The sequence below is a fragment of the Calidris pugnax genome, unplaced genomic scaffold (assembly GCF_001431845.1).
Source record: "Calidris pugnax isolate Ruff unplaced genomic scaffold, ASM143184v1 scaffold94, whole genome shotgun sequence".
NCBI classification, from domain to species: domain Eukaryota; kingdom Metazoa; phylum Chordata; class Aves; order Charadriiformes; family Scolopacidae; genus Calidris; species Calidris pugnax.
In genome coordinates this window covers 2,155,537-2,172,877 of record NW_015090822.1, presented here as the reverse complement: position 1 = coordinate 2,172,877, position 17,341 = coordinate 2,155,537, and the positions used below count along the sequence as shown (strand labels likewise).

Below are 17,341 nucleotides of genomic sequence, written 5' to 3'. Positions count from 1 at the left end.
ATGTGAACAGATACAAATCTTAAGCAAAATTAAGCTAAGCTTTCAATAAATAAAAAAGTGGTTGAAAGGTTCTATATGCAAAGTTATACATTTCAGTTTAGTCCTTGTTAACATATACATTACAAAATGAAAAAATACCTTGTCTCAAGTCTAGAATCCAGGGTGGTCTATGGTGTGGTAGACTAGAAAGGGACTGGGGCAAAAATGTGTCACTGGTCTGTGTTAGTAGAGAAGCCATTTTAATAATTTGTATCCTAGTGGATGTTGATTCCAGTTCTGATTAAATCATCAAAGAAGTCTGAATGGAATAGCTATAAAGGCAGGTGGCTTTATTCTTATTTTTTCATTGAAGCACGTAGCCTAGTGTCACTGCCTGAGAAACTGAACATGAAAACTTAAAAAAGAACAAACCTGATACTGGTTTAGTGTATTTCATTCTCCAAGTGGAGAGAAAACTAATAAAAACTCTAAAATGATAGAAAAGAGTTAAACTGCAGTTTCAAAAGCCTTCATGGTGTGCAGGGGTTTTATCTCCCTTTGGCCATTGGTTTGGCTCTTCTGTTCTAGAGTGTAGAACACAAAGCTGGTGATGATGACAGCAGCAGCATAATTGTTGCAGAAGTAAAACAGATTTTTAAAAAAATATCTTGTTGCTTTCAGACAGAGAATGGGCTAAGAGATAATGATATAAAACCAAGAGTCTCCGAATGGGAAGTGATTCAGGAAGCTGGTGTGAAACTCAAGCCCATGTACGGCCCAGGATACACCGGCATGAAGAACCTGGGAAACAGCTGCTACCTCAATGCTGTCATGCAGGCCATTTTCAGCATCCCAGAGTTCCAGCGGGCGTGAGTAGCTTGAAAGTAGATCTGGTCATGAGCTGCTGGGTTCCTCAGTCTCCTGTATTTCTAAGCAAAATGGTATTTTAATTTGTCTCACCTAAACAAGTCTGTTTCAGTCAGTTCAGTGGCTGCGTAGAGGATTTAGCTGTTGTATTGTTCTGTTCTGGAAAAGGTTGGAAGACAAAACCCAATCTGCCTTTGACATCAGAACTTAGTCTCAGTGGTGGGAAGTCATATGCCACCTTTTAAACTTACTGCTCTGTCTCTGCTTTTTATATACATAGGTATATATTTCTGTCTCACTATCATCAGTATCACAGGGATTTTTGTGCTGGCCTCTGCCTTCATACAGCTGCAGGAATCATTCTGTTGTTCCAATGTCATATGTACAACAAGTTGTACTTGCACAAACATGTTAATATTGATCCATGCTAGTGAAAAGCAATGCACCTTTTGCCTGCAGATCCGGCTAAGAAGATGAGAAACTATTCGAGGCATTCTTTAAATTAAAATTCTTATTAAAAAAAAAATCTCATTTCATGAAAAGGGTAGTGTGAGTATATTCTTCCACTGAATAATTAAAAGGACCAAAGCACAACAGAAGAATACAAAATAGTGCTGACTTATGAAGAACACAGACATCACTCCAAGGAGAGAAGCCTTTGTATAAAGGACACTCTGTGGTTTGCAGTAAAATTCAGAGTGTGCTTTCATTGCACAGCAGTAATAGTGTGTGTGCTCGACTAAAGGCTCTTAGATTTTGGAAAGCCTCCCAGGTTTTCATGTAGCAGTTGCCTTCTGGAGAAGAAGAGGGAGAAAACTTGTGTTTGTTTACTTTGTTGGCCATATGGAGTACAGCCTGTAGCTTCATTAAGCACCAGCTTTTCTACTTCCACGTTTGAAAAATATCAAAAAGGACTTCAGGACAAAAACAACTAAGGGAAGTTGTTTTCCACAGCCTGGTCCTTGGAGTTCCCCAGAGCACTTAGTATCAACAAAGTAGTGGAGATCTTTGATGGAAGAGGGACCAGGCAGAAATGAGATACGTTCTTTCAACATGGCCATACCTACCTTGCCTGTTTTTCTTGTGCTCAAGGGAACCGATGCTCAGATGGAGTGCTACTAAATGCTTCACTTTCTGACAAACTGGCTAGAACAATGTATACCCCAGTGTTTATGGTCAGGAGATAGCCTTTGTTTCTCTGAAGAAACTCAATAGAAACATTCTTTTTACAAGTTTTGGTCCTGATACAAATTTGAAATTTATTTGGTGATGCTGGTGGGGAGCAGACATTACATTGGTTCCCTCAGCCCAGCTCTATGGTTTTGAGCAACACCGTCCTGCAGCTATTTCAAGATCAAGGAATAGAATTTAAGTTCCAGATGAACAACACTGCCATACCCTTTAAAGCTAGAAGCTTCTAAGCAAAACTTAAATGTCTTTTCATATTTTCTTTACTATTATTTTTCTGTGATAGAAGCTCTCACCGGGGATGGATTAAGTCATTGCTATGATGCAGAATGTGACTTGTTTGCCCAGAGGAAGACTGCTGATGTATCACTGCTGAGGGCTGAGGGTCTGGGCTGGGATATTGTTGAGTAAATCCCACAGAGGAAGACTGCTGATGTATCACTGCTGAAGGCTGAGGGTCTGTTAGGATATTGTTGAGTAAATTTTGCTGGGATGTTTGAATGTTTCTGCTTTGTTCCTGTTGCCCAGGTATGTGGGAAACCTCCCACGAATATACGACTACTCTCCTCTTGATCCAACGCAAGATTTCAACACTCAGATGTAAGTGACACTTCTCAATGTTTTCCTTGGTCAAGTTAAATAGAATGTAAATAATTTAATGTTAGGGCAAAAGAACGTGCTTTGCATGGGCTTCAAAGTGAGATATGGGAAGATTTGCCCACTTAATTGCAGGTAACGATGTTTCATCAGGGGGTCAAAGGCAGCAAACTCCTTTTTTTGCTCGGACTAAAATTCTTCTCTTTTCTGTTTTTCTCACGTTTGTTTCCACCCCACCACTTTCTTCCCTGCAGGGCTAAACTGGGACACGGCCTCCTTTCAGGCCAGTACTCTAAGCCACCCGTGAAATCTGAGCTTATTGAGCAGGTGATGAAAGAAGAACACAAGGTATTTGACTGAGTTTGTGCAGCCTGGTAACTAGGTAAAAGTGATATCCTGAGAAAAGGGAACAGGTGCCGGGCGTTGAGGAGCACGTGTGGATCAAGCATAGGATGCTTAGCAAGGTGGAATGTGCAGGATTCTAGTCAGGAATAGATTAGTCAGGGGCTATTTGTGCAAAGTGTTAAAACGACCCTTGGTTCTGCTAATGAAGTGTTCTGCTGCTCCAGTGATGAGTGCAAAAGTTCATAGAACTTGCAACTTCTGTTTATCTTCTCTGAGGAACAACAAAAAGATCCTTATCTAGAGAGTCCTGAGTATCTGGAAGCAAACTTCTAAACCCACTTTAAATTTCAGAAAAAAGTATTAGGAGCTAAAGAGTTGTTTCCAGGAAGTGTCTGATGTTATTCCACCTGATTTCAGGAGAAAGTCAGGAGAAATCAAGGTAATGCAAGATGGAGCGGTGCTGGAGGCTTTCATGCAGGTGAAGGAGGAGTCATGCAGAGCCATAGAATCATAGAATAGATCAAGTTGGAAGGGACCCTGAAAGTACTGGATAAATACCATGCTGGACACAAAGGAAAGAGGGACTGAAGGATGAAATAACCTTTTTCCCCATGTTAATGCAATACAGAAGTTTATTTCTCTGTCACAGTGAGTGTTTTGTCTTAAGCAAAATATTAGTTATTGGAACAATGTTACTTACCCAGGCGACTTGGTTATTCTAGATTGAGTTTACTGTTCATCTAACTTTTAGAGTGATGCTGGGAGAACTGGACCTAGAATAGATTTATGTCCCGGCCCCTGTTAATGTGACCCCAAGCAGAATGTCAAGTGAAGCCACAGGCTCCAGAGATGGGATATATAGAAATGAAAGGTCAACTAATAACCAATACTGGAAACACGACCTGAAAAGAGCTGTCTTTATGGAGAGAGGATCAAGTTGTAGTTTTACACACAGTAGAAACCACATGTGCTTCTGTCACAGAAGTATGGTGCTAGTTTCCATGGAAACTTGAAAAGAGCTGTCTTTATGGAGAGAGGATCTGATGCCAAGTTGTAGTTTTACACATGGTAGAAACCACACGTGCTTCTGTCACAGAAGTGTAGTGCCAGTTTCCATGGAAACAGGTATTTTCCTCTGCCTTCATCTATCAGTTATTGATATAGGAATTTCTCCTACTGAAATCAGAATACCAAGGAGATTTTGGATAAAGATAAAACATGTGGTACGGAGTAGTTTAAAAAGTCCTGTGTCTCCCAAGTCATTGCTTTGTACGGTAGCTACTGATAGGTTTGGAACAACAAATGAATCCTGCTTGTTTCCTTTAAATGAAGTTTAAAACTTAGCAACTACTGGCATTTAACAATAGTTGTGTTATTCATAAGCTCAGTTTAATTAAATTGTAGTTACATGCAACAGGCGACTTTATCAAGCAATTCATAGCATGGATAAGGTTTTGCTGCTTTTGTTCCTTTTCTATTGAAGATGTATTTAGGAAAAAAAAAGAAGTATAGATATTTTCTCCATTCCCTCACTCTGGCCAAACATATCTATTCTTTGTTGCTTTGGGGGCACTATTTTTGTTTGCTGGCTTCCCCCCAGCTAATACTGGTATAGATAATACTGGTGTACATACAGATAGCATTTTGTCATCCAGAGGGTTGTACAGACGTTTATAATAAATACAATTGCGTAGGATTTTAGACCTTCAGCATTTTCAAATGCTTCTGCTTTGTGTCTATAAAATCAATTATTCAATTTATTTTTATTATTTTACTTTTTTTTTTTCCCCCCTCCTACATGCAAAGAAGTTCTCTGGCTTTCTGGGTCTTTGGAGTTCATCCAAAGTTTTGGGGAGTTGTTGCCTGTAGAAGCATTCATATGAGATCTGCAGTGGTCCAGCATAGTCTATATTTAGCTAAACTGTTTTGCAACTGTTGATGGGGAAAGTATGCAAGGTATTCTATAAATATTCATGGTACTGTGGAGCTGAAATTTTTCACCACAGGAGTTTAATCTGAAAATGGCTGCAGTTTTCTTCACTCACCTTAACATTAAAAACAGACTGGAAGCCTGAAGGGTCATCAGCTAGGGCTTGGTTTTCTGTTTAGAGCTCTGCTATTTCCTCTCTTATTTTTCTTGTCCTTGAGATGGAAGGGGTTTAGATGGCAAGATCCTCTTCTATAGACAGTCACACATGGTGTGTTGCTCTTCTCCCTGCTGAAGTGGCTGACTAAAAAGTGTATAGATGGAAACAAGGCTTAATTCCAAACTCGGGGCAAATGTGCTACTTTGCTGAATTCTTACTTCTGATACAAACTCCCCTGGTGTATAGTAATTTGAGCTGCTTTATGCATTTCTCTCCCCATTCCTAGCTTTGATGGAAGGCAGTTGAGGACACTGAAGTGATATATAACCCAAGATGCAGAAATCCCTAGAACATCTCTTTGTTCAAGCAATACTGAGAGCCTTTAAAGAACGTCTTGGCCTAATGTGGTTGCTGGTGTACTGCCAGAAATTGAAAAAGAATTAAAATTGAGAATCTGCTTCTGATTTCAGTGGGTCTAGGAATACCTTACCTTGGTGAAACCAAGAATAAAATTTTGCTCTTCTAGTGCGTGTTTTATGTGCCTTCCATTTCATGTTGTTTTTTTCTATTTTTATATTGGTATAATAGCACAACAGTAGTAAAGAAAGAGATTGGCTGAGTATTTAACAGCCTCCCCCTTATAAAGGCTTGGATTATCTTGAAAATTATTTGGTCTTATGGACAATGAGGACAAATCTGGGTAAAAGATTCTAATAATAGTGTTATTTAGAAAGGATAATAGCTAGTGTGGTCTTGAGGATGCAACTAGGCATGGTTGGGGGGGCTTCTTAAAGTGATATACAGGGTGAGAAAGTCAAAACTAGAACTCTCTTGGAAGCAAGGAATTTTCTGATTTGGGATAGTTTCTTAGTGATGTAACTGAATGGCTAAAAGCAGTGTGTTACCGTCCTTCTGTCTTTTCTCTAGTGGCAGAAATGGGCCATAGTTAGATCTAGTGGAGTGACTTTGGGATACTTAGTCCAGGAATTAATAAAAATCTTTCTTTAAAAGGTTTTTCTTTCTCTTATTTAGCCTCAACACAATGGAATATCTCCCCGAATGTTTAAGGCTTTTATAAGTAAAGGCCACCCAGAATTTTCCTCTAATAGACAACAAGACGCACAGGAATTTTTTCTACATCTTATAAATCTAGTAGAGGTGAGAAAATCTGGATTACTGCTTCTTTTCCCTGGTTATGAGGGCAAAACTGTTATAGGAGTGGCTTATTTTTTTATTATCCTCTTTTTAACCTTGGATATGTAGAAAATGGCACTAATTTAAATGTATTTTCGTTTAGAAACTTTTGTTTCTATAATTCTCCCTTCATTTCAGACAATTGCATGACCGCACACAGGTCCAGTGCTGCCACTAACAACTGCAAGAGATATAAGGAGAGCAAGCATCACCATGCAGGCTATAAAATTTAAAATATATGTGACTGTCCTTTAAATTGCTGTTTGTTTTATGCTATTCATTTGCTTACCATATTGAAGTCTGTCTTGGAATATTAATGAATTGGGTATTATGATTATTATTATTATTCCAAATTTATATAATTGTTGGGAGCAAACTAATTACTGTGTCCAGTTCTTTTACAAATCCCAGCTGTACGTCATGGAATCATCCTGGGAGGAAGGACTCCCCTTCTGAAAGCGAAGGGGCTATTTGCCAGTTGTATATTTCTGTATAAAATGTTAGTTCCACTGAGCTCCAGCTCAATGCTGTGTGTAAAAGAATCAGTATTGTGACTTTTTAGTGCTTTCTGAAAAGCTAATTCACAAATACATGCAGTTTTGATTTAAAGCATTTATTTCTTTTCTGTCCTTCCTTCTTCTTTTTCCCATTTTTCCCAAGAATCGAGGGTTATTATTCATGTATTACAGTCTACATGAAGTTATTCACATTTGCATGCGTAATGTTCCACATCTCAAAATGCACATACTGATTATAGGGTGGTTAGAAGATATTTTTCTGGTTGATAACAGACATTAACATGAACAATAAAGAGGAGGTACATTATTTGTATGACATTCCAATCTGGATAATGAGCTACAAGTCGCTTGTTGCCTTTCAGTGCAGATTCAGAGTGGTAGGAACAATATCTATTCTGAAAGGATGGTCCCTGTTATTTACCTGAGCTTTTTATCTTTATTCTAACCTGCCACCTTCCTACCTTCCTCTGTTTGCTCAACTCAGTCAGATTCCTTGGGTACATACCCTGCAAGGTACTACGTGTAGAAAGATATTGCTGTTTGCAGATGCTGTGGCCTTCAGTGAGATCCTCTCTGGGTGTAAGAGTTCTGCATGCAATAAAACCAATAAAATGCAAGCTGAGCTGTCAGAGCTGGGTGCCAGAGTGATGTCTTCGTGCTCGCCGTAAAACAACCAGCTGCCTTTGGGTTCTCTGGTGGTTTTAATGCTCATCACTTAAATGATTGGATCTCATCTTCCTTTCAGAGGAACCCGGTAGGTTCAGAAAACCCCAGTGATGTTTTCCGGTTCCTGGTGGAAGAACGCACACAATGCTGCCAGTCCAGAAAGGTCCGCTATGCAGAGAGGGTGGACTATATCATGCAGTTACCTGTTGCCATGGAGGCAGCAACAAATAAAGGTAAAGAAAGAACCTGGTCTATTGACTGACCTTCCTCACCCCGACATGGTCTTTGTATGGATAGAATGGTTCAGGGCCACGTGGCAAATCAAACCAATGAACTGATCAGGGGAAAGTTACTTGCTTTGCTTTTCTTTAAAGAAGATTTTAAACACACATCGGTTTCTGGTTTTACCATCCCTGATCATATTTTTAGGGGAGAAGGATTCTACCTGGAAACTCTTGGCAAGTTTTCAGACAGATTTCTTTTCAGACTGTGGGACCACCATTAAGTGTCACCGCTCAGGAATATATTACTAAGAATGGTAGCAGTTTATATGATAAAAATGTCAGAGATTTGTGACTTAAAACATTAATCTGGATTTGACCCCAAAATGTGCCACACCACTTGTAGTACAGTTTATTTATCCTTGGTTTATGTGCGTGTGTGTCCCCAAAGATCCTCATTAGCGCTGGATTGCCCTTGTCCTGGACAGTGAGCCAGTATATAAAAAGTTCTCAATGCTTAAAAAGGAACCAAACATACTAGCTAATGAATATCTTGTAAAAAAAAACACACACACAGACACACAAAAACCAAGCCCAAAACCATTTCTAAAACTTGCAAAACTAAGACCAGTAAGGGACATCACAGCCACAATAATATTCATTTAGCTTTTAGTATCATGTACATTTCTCTAAGTAAAGGCCACCCAGAATTTTCCTCTAATAGACAACAAGACGCACAGGAATTTTTTCTACATCTTATAAATCTAGTAGAGGTGAGAAAATCTGGATTACTGCTTCTTTTCCCTGGTTATGAGGGCAAAACTGTTATAGGAGTGGCTTATTTTTTTATTATCCTCTTTTTAACCTTGGATATGTAGAAAATGGCACTAATTTAAATGTATTTTCGTTTAGAAACTTTTGTTTCTATAATTCTCCCTTCATTTCAGACAATTGCATGACCGCACACAGGTCCAGTGCTGCCACTAACAACTGCAAGAGATATAAGGAGAGCAAGCATCACCATGCAGGCTATAAAATTTAAAATATATGTGACTGTCCTTTAAATTGCTGTTTGTTTTATGCTATTCATTTGCTTACCATATTGAAGTCTGTCTTGGAATATTAATGAATTGGGTATTATGATTATTATTATTATTCCAAATTTATATAATTGTTGGGAGCAAACTAATTACTGTGTCCAGTTCTTTTACAAATCCCAGCTGTACGTCATGGAATCATCCTGGGAGGAAGGACTCCCCTTCTGAAAGCGAAGGGGCTATTTGCCAGTTGTATATTTCTGTATAAAATGTTAGTTCCACTGAGCTCCAGCTCAATGCTGTGTGTAAAAGAATCAGTATTGTGACTTTTTAGTGCTTTCTGAAAAGCTAATTCACAAATACATGCAGTTTTGATTTAAAGCATTTATTTCTTTTCTGTCCTTCCTTCTTCTTTTTCCCATTTTTCCCAAGAATCGAGGGTTATTATTCATGTATTACAGTCTACATGAAGTTATTCACATTTGCATGCGTAATGTTCCACATCTCAAAATGCACATACTGATTATAGGGTGGTTAGAAGATATTTTTCTGGTTGATAACAGACATTAACATGAACAATAAGGAGGAGGTACATTATTTGTATGACATTCCAATCTGGATAATGAGCTACAAGTCGCTTGTTGCCTTTCAGTGCAGATTCAGAGTGGTAGGAACAATATCTATTCTGAAAGGATGGTCCCTGTTATTTACCTGAGCTTTTTATCTTTATTCTAACCTGCCACCTTCCTACCTTCCTCTGTTTGCTCAACTCAGTCAGATTCCTTGGGTACATACCCTGCAAGGTACTACGTGTAGAAAGATATTGCTGTTTGCAGATGCTGTGGCCTTCAGTGAGATCCTCTGTGGGTGTAAGAGTTCTGCATGCAATAAAACCAATAAAATGCAAGCTGAGCTGTCAGATCTGGGTGCCAGAGTGATGTCTTCGTGCTCGCCGTAAAACAACCAGCTGCCTTTGGGTTCTCTGGTGGTTTTAATGCTCATCACTTAAATGATTGGATCTCATCTTCCTTTCAGAGGAACCCGGTAGGTTCAGAAAACCCCAGTGATGTTTTCCGGTTCCTGGTGGAAGAACGCACACAATGCTGCCAGTCCAGAAAGGTCCGCTATGCAGAGAGGGTGGACTATATCATGCAGTTACCTGTTGCCATGGAGGCAGCAACAAATAAAGGTAAAGAAAGAACCTGGTCTATTGACTGACCTTCCTCACCCCGACATGGTCTTTGTATGGATAGAATGGTTCAGGGCCACGTGGCAAATCAAACCAATGAACTGATCAGGGGAAAGTTACTTGCTTTGCTTTTCTTTAAAGAAGATTTTAAACACACATCGGTTTCTGGTTTTACCATCCCTGATCATATTTTTAGGGGAGAAGGATTCTACCTGGAAACTCTTGGCAAGTTTTCAGACAGATTTCTTTTCAGACTGTGGGACCACCATTAAGTGTCACCGCTCAGGAATATATTACTAAGAATGGTAGCAGTTTATATGATAAAAATGTCAGAGATTTGTGACTTAAAACATTAATCTGGATTTGACCCCAAAATGTGCCACACCACTTGTAGTACAGTTTATTTATCCTTGGTTTATGTGCGTGTGTGTCCCCAAAGATCCTCATTAGCGCTGGATTGCCCTTGTCCTGGACAGTGAGCCAGTATATAAAAAGTTCTCAATGCTTAAAAAGGAACCAAACATACTAGCTAATGAATATCTTGTAAAAACAAACACACACACACAGAGACACACAAAAACCAAGCCCAAAACCATTTCTAAAACTTGCAAAACTAAGACCAGTAAGGGACATCACATCCACAATAATCTTCATTTAGCTTTTAGTGTTGTGTACATTTCTTAGATGAATTAATCGCCTACGAATTGAAGAGGCGAGAAGCAGAAGCTGCAAGGAGACCTCCACCAGAGCTCGTCCGTGCCAAGATCCCCTTCAGTGCCTGTCTGCAGGCCTTTTCTGAACCAAGCAACGTCGAGGATTTCTGGAGCAGTGCCCTTCAAGCAAAATCTGCAGGAGTTAAGTAAGTGTGTGTCTGGCTGCCGATTAAAAATCAATATAGTAGTGCTCGTGCTTGTCTTACTGCCTGGACATGGTGCAGAGGGAAATAGGCAAAGGCATAGTGGGCTTTGGCACATTGGGGTTGGGGCTCATAAATATAATGTGCAGCTCAAGCCCTTGTAATGACCATTTCATCAGGAAATAAATTGTTCTTAACTCACTTCAAGAGGTGATGGGGTCTCATTGTTAAGAGGTTGAACTTTAAATGCTTGTAGCTTAATTGTCTGCCCACATTTTAAAATCAGATCCTGCGTGTCAGCTAGTGCTAGAGCTCTGCTTGCTGGCAGGAGACATAATCTGGATCTCTGGGCTCAGTCTCTTGACATCTTCATTTCACTAAAAATACTGAAGGGTGTTGTGTGGCAACAAAACAGAGTGAAGCAAACAAAGGTTGTGTTCCTTGTGAGAAAGTTCTTTAGATGGATAGAAAATTTTGCGTTTGTGAAGTGCTATGCTGAAAACTTTTTTTTTATTATGTTATGTTTTATGTTATTTATTGTTTGTGTTTGGATTTCAACCCATCATCTTTGTATGCCACAGTGTTTGGTGGCATCTGTTAAGCTTGTTGTCACTTACCTGGGGCCATCATACAAGATGGACATATAAAAGAAGGAACCCATCTTGTATGTTTGTAGTCAGGGAGATAAAAGAACCGAGAACATCTTGGTCTTAAAAAAGCCTTCTTTCTTAAAAAATAGCACAGCAGGCAGAGATCAATGCAGTTTTCAGTGCAGTGTTTCTTGCTGAGGACACGAGTTAGTCTCTTATCCGGTTCCATTTCTATGTCACTGGTTGAAAATCTGGCTCTGCGACTGGTTTGCTGTGGTTAGGTACCTGCTATTTTTAGATCACTTAACATCTCAATGCTTCATTGCTGTTTTAGCATATACTTTCCCTGACGTATTGAAAATCAGGGGACAAGCACATGGTGGAGAAAAATGTAGCAGAAATCAAAAGGCTTGTTGTATTAACTGTGAATGTGCTGGAAGAACATTCTCGTCTTCAAATAGATCTAGAGTTAACTTTAGCAGTTCTTCATCCATTAGATCTTTAAAAGCATTGAAAGAGGAAGCATAATTTGCTATTTAAAATTCAAAATTTTCATGCTGCAGATGATAAAGTTAATAAAATTGTGAGGTGATGCTAACAAGAATTTAGAAAGTAGTTACTTATAGTACTCAGGGCTAAAGTTACTCATCTTGCTGTGCGTGAGGTACTGAAATCTCAGCTGCTTGTGATCATGTTGCCTTGTTTCTCTGAATTGTATTTCTTGTGTCGTCCCAGGACTTCTCGTTTTGCTTCATTTCCTGAGTACTTAGTGGTGCAGATAAAGAAATTCACCTTTGGCCTCGACTGGATACCCAAAAAGCTTGGTACGTGCCTTTTATATTTACCTTTTTCTCATTCTATCCAAGTTAACCTATAAGGTGTACACACTTTGCTCTATAATCAGGACCTGGCTTGAGTCTCAGATTTGTACTGTGACCATCCATATTGAATCCTCTTCTATGACAAATTAAACCAATCCATCAGGTCTGTGGAGTTAAAATACAGTTTCATGTCATCTCCTCCTAGTCAAATTGTGCTTTAGTGTTCCAAATTTCGCAAATAACCATTTTCAGGTGAAGAATCCTGGCTGTGCTTGTAGCTTGAGTACCAGAGTCCCCTCTCTGATGGGGTAGGCAGTACCATGAGGTCATTTTGCTGAATTCATACACTTAGCCTGTTCCTCTGCTTTTCTAGACGTTTCTGTAGACATGCCAGATTTTCTAGATATCAGCCACCTTCGGGCCAAGGGTCTCCAGCCAGGAGAAGAGGAACTTCCAGACATTGCTCCTCCCATTATCATTCCTGATGACCCAAAAGGTATTTACTCACTACTCAGTATGGTTTACAGCAAGTAAAATCATGTTTTTATAGTGTGACCTTAGACCCAGGTTGCTCCTATTTCCTCCAGATGACTGAAGTTTGGGTGCCTCAGTATTTAATAGGAACCCAGTATGATGATTGCCCCATTTGCTTGGATATTTGTAACAGTGGTGGTATAATATCAAGCTGTGTGCGTGTGAAAGGAAGCTGGTACCTGAAATTGTGTCAGAGCAAATTTTTGTCATGGCAAAATTCAGTTCTCCAAAGGTTTTAATTTTGTCCCTTATCTGTAGGTTCCTTACCAAGGCCTATTCTTTTTTATCTTCTTGCTCAATGGACTGACCTCGTTTTAGTGTAAGTGCATGGATGATGGTACCTTAGTTATAACAAAATAGATTCTTGTGTGAGTAGGTTTAGGTCAGCCATCAGCTCTATCTCCTTTTGGTTTATAGTAACAGTGACACGTTGCTCTGAGTTGCGTTAGGGAAATTACTGGGCAGCAACTTCCATGCTCTAATTCATGGCAAAAACATCAGGGGTGTAAAGATAAACATGCCCTGTCTGTAAATGTTTCTATGACTTTAAAAACACAGAATTGTTTTTACTGTAGGAATCTACTTACCCTTCATAAAGTCCTTTTCCTTGTTTTTTTCTTTCTCAATTTTCAGATCGAATGACAAACCATTTCGTGGAGTGTACGTATCTCATTTTTCTGAGACCAGTATTCCAGCTGCTTAAAAAATTCTCCTGCTTTTGCTCAGCTAATGGCTTCTCTGTCCTCGTGGGGATGCATGGAGTATTGCCTGGCATGCTTCTAAACAACAGATGACTTTTGTACTTGTTCAGCATTTGCTTGCATGTGTACAGGACTCTTTAAGAAACTGTAGTAGCATCGGCGTAGCCAGAATATGAGCTGCTGCTCATCAGCAGGATCTTGCAGTGCTGGGGGTCACAGCTGCTTGATCCCAGCTCCCTCTGGACTCTGATCTCTGCTCGTCTTCATCAGCTCTTCATCTCTGAGTGACAGAGCCTGGAGACTGGCAGATCCAGCAGCCACTGATTCTCTCACCTGCAATATCCTGCCTCTGAGAGAGGTGATTGCTTTGGGCTGCCATCTCTAGCTGAGCTCAGCAGCCCTGGAAATCCAGTGGTGCCTTTTTAATAAATAAAGTCCTGTAGGAATTCGTCAAAGTTTAAGGATCTGTGTAGATTTCTGAGACAAAAGATTACCAGGAATCCCTAACAAATACTATAATGTTTTGTGCAAGGCTGTTTTCTAACGGGTGTGGGTTTACTCTAATACTAAGACAAATTCAAGAGATATGGATTGCAATATGTGGCACCATGAATAACAACAAGAAATATTATGCAATGGATGAAATTAGACTTTTGTATTTTAGAAGGTCCTTTCTTGTAGCTCTAGATATCGATGACTCTTCGGTTATGCAACTGGCGGAGATGGGTTTTCCTTTGGAGGCCTGTCGGAAAGCTGTGTACTACACAGGCAACCTGGGTGCTGAAGTGGCTTTCAACTGGATCATTGCACACATGGAAGATCCAGGTCAGTGTCTGGAAGGTGTCGGTTAAACTCAGCTCCTGGTTGTATATTTTGGCAGTCAGTAGAAATTTTATGATGTGTGAGAATGAAACAATGGCCCCCTTCCCCACCCCAGGAATCCTGGAGGTGTGAGGGAATTTTCCTAAGCTGCTCCTGGGATATGCAGATCTTGACCATTATGTGGCATCCTCTGCCTAGAAGAAGACAACAAAACCTAAGCTACACCAGAGGTACACTCTCCTGTCCTCACTGATGGTGTGGGCCAGCTCTTTGTTTTCCACCCTTTGGCTAGGTCCATGCTGCTAAGGGGGAAGCTGACTTGTGATCAAGCGTAAGTACAAAGAGTCCTGTGGTCCAGATGCTTTTCTTCCATATCAGCCTTCTCTAGCTCCAGCTGGAGCATTCATGCTGTACTTAGAACTTGGCCTATCTACTGATGGACAGGGCTGCTAGATGTTCTCCACTTCCTATGTTCCATCCATGCAAAGTTTGGACCTTGCTAGAAAACTCCAGATTTGGTTGAGTTCGAACTTCACTGTGGGCTTTTGTGTTGCTTGTGTAAATGGGGAATGAGTTTCACTTGGGCTTAAATGGCATATTTCAGCTATGGAATCAGTTCATTTTACATCTATGTGTGTATCAGCTGGGTTGTCTACTATTCTGGTGTCATCATGGCTTCCATACCAATCTTGGCTACTTTCCTGCAGTTCTTTCACTTCTGTGATGTGGCAAATTGTTCCGGCCTGCTCAGTATGAGTTTGTCCACCTAGATATTTTGTAACATGCATGCTCATCTCTTTCTTTTTAAGGCTTTCCACACATCTGAGTCCCAACTGGGCCAGTGAAATGAACTTACATTGATTTCAGGACTGCTTTTGAAGTCCTGTTTGTGTTTGTTGTTGACTCTTCCAATTCAGTGGGGCAAAAGAAGGAACTGATGAATGTTTGTTTGTTCCAGACTTTGCTGAGCCATTGGTCGTACCTGCATTTGGAGAAGATGCTTCCAGTGGAGCAGCTGCGTTTGGAGGTGTTGGGCTAGATAACCAACCTCCCGAAGAGATGGTTGCCATTATCATTTCCATGGGCTTCCAAAGGGATCTAGCAATTCAAGCGCTGAAGGCAACGGTGAGTTCCATGAGTTATTGGTAGCACTTGGGTTTCCTTTCATATTGCGTGCTTTGTACCTGTGCCTGCTGAGATGTCTTTGAAACAAGTATTTCAAAATCCAGCTGGTGGATGGTGCATGTAGAACTATTCTGGCAAAGCGTGGGAGGCCTGACTAGTCTGGGTGAGTGCGGGGAAGGTGGTTTGTGTGTTTCACATGGAGGAAAGTGAGGAAAACTTCGCTGCTTTTACCATCTGCTGAGAAACAACCTGTATGCCTAAAGCTGTGCAGCTTCAAGATGAGAACCCGGGGGCTGTGGGGATTAATTGTGGGAGGATTTCTTCTTCCATCTGTCAAGCTCCTGCAGAGTGTTTGTTGGATACTGTTTTCCATGGAGGTAGAGTATGTACCTTACAAGTTTTAAGTGCTGTGGAACGTGATCCTTACTCTGTTTGTAGACCGATGACGCTGGAGAATGTACTAAAGACTGCTCTTTGACTTGTTTGACTTGCAGAACAATAATTTGGAGCATGCACTGGAATGGATCTTCAGCCACCCCGAACTGGAGGAAGAAAGTGAGCCTGCTCTGGACATGATGAACATGGTGAACAACACTAATGCCAATGTCCTCGCAGAGACAGGGTCAGAGGGACCCAGGATCAAAGACGGGCCTGGAAGTAAGTTCTCCTTTGTCTCTTCATCATGCCGTTGCATCACACCTACACCATTTGTAGAGCTCCTTTTTTGAAAATAGCTATCATCGTGGGTTTTTGGATATGATCCAGGCAATTTACTTCCAATCTTGCTTTTGGGGCTGAGTCCAGCTCTGCGGTGCTGCTAAGTTCTGTGGGATGTGTTTGCTCAGAAAACTCTTTCCCTGGACTCACTGAATAACCCGTGTCCAAGTTTCTTGTTGCCACAGTATATATGTCTCCTGGCCTGGCTTTGCTTTTTTTTTGTTGCTGTAAGATAAAAAAGACAAAGAAAAGCTAGAATGTTTAAAAGCTGAGAATCCTAAAGATAACACTGCTTTTCTAGACCACCTGAGTTTCTGTCCTCCTGTGCTCTGATGAGAGATTGGAGCCCTCCAACCAAGTTCCTTATTCTAAATGTGGGAGGTGTAGGGGGTACCCTGCGTGTACTGCACAGCTGTTTTCTTTTGGGTTTTTTTGTTTGACATTCTGGGAGCCCTGGGACAGGCTGCCCAGGGAGGTTGTGGAGTCCCCTTCTCTGGAGATTTTCAAGACCCTCCTGGATGCAGTCCTGAGTGGCATGATCTGACATGCTCTGGGTGGTCCTGCTTTAGCAGGGGAGTTGGACTAGATTAGTCTCTATGGTCCCTTCCAACTCTAAAAATTCAGTGAAATTCAGTGAAATCCTCAGCCGTGTTACTGCCAGAAGAACCACGAGATGGGGCTCATGTGCAGCAGTCAGAGTTGGGAAGGAGGCAAAGAACATCTTGAGGGTGTAAAAGCACTGGAGTACAAAAGCTCAGTGGTGGTTCTAACATAAGGAAATCACATAATCTTTTTTGAAGGATCTTTAGTGACCAGTTCTAATAACTGTAGTTTGTTCTAAATCTGTACCTCTGAGCTTGACCATAATGGTCTTATAAAAAAAAACTGGAAAACACTAACAACGAATTTGATTTTTGTTTCTGTGGTTGCTGTTATTATATAAGAACACTCATTTCTTTGTTTCTGAACTTATAAAGATCAATCTTAAGTCTCTTGCAGACATGGGGAACATTGATTATCGTTAGCTTAAAAAAAAAAAAAAAAAAAGAGATTTGGAAACAATCCAAAAATGAAGTAATAACACAAGATTTCAGCTACATATTTCAACCTGTTTCTGTGAATTCTTGTCTTCACATGTTAAGAAGTGCATGGAATGGTTTTAAAATATAGTAATACCCACTTTAATGATGCAGTTGAGTACAACTCATTTAATAAACAATCAAGTGATTCACTATTCTACAAACTGTATGTTTGTACACTGAGAACTATCATATGCATCCCCAGAAA

At 40.3% G+C, this 17,341-nt stretch overlaps 2 protein-coding genes across 2 annotated transcripts in view; both read left to right on the top strand.

Annotated features, from left to right (window-relative positions):
* Positions 1-660: 660 nt before the first annotated feature.
* LOC106886695 (ubiquitin carboxyl-terminal hydrolase 13-like) lies at positions 661-16,455 on the top strand (the record flags this gene model as incomplete). Its single annotated transcript, XM_014939841.1, has 12 exons — positions 661-848; positions 2,563-2,634; positions 2,886-2,979; positions 6,096-6,221; positions 7,521-7,674; positions 10,573-10,747; positions 12,070-12,158; positions 12,529-12,651; positions 13,323-13,349; positions 14,072-14,215; positions 15,171-15,337; positions 15,832-16,455. Coding segments are annotated over 12 exons (1,593 nt in total), but the record flags the coding sequence as incomplete, so codon positions are not given.
* Positions 16,456-16,727: 272 nt separating this feature from the next.
* Positions 16,728-17,341, top strand: part of LOC106886694 (ubiquitin carboxyl-terminal hydrolase 13-like) — a 16,960-nt gene continuing 16,346 nt past the window's right edge. The window contains exon 1 of the mRNA XM_014939840.1: positions 16,728-16,784. Coding sequence (XP_014795326.1) covers positions 16,728-16,784 — 57 coding nt within the window. The remainder of the gene's footprint in view (positions 16,785-17,341) is intronic.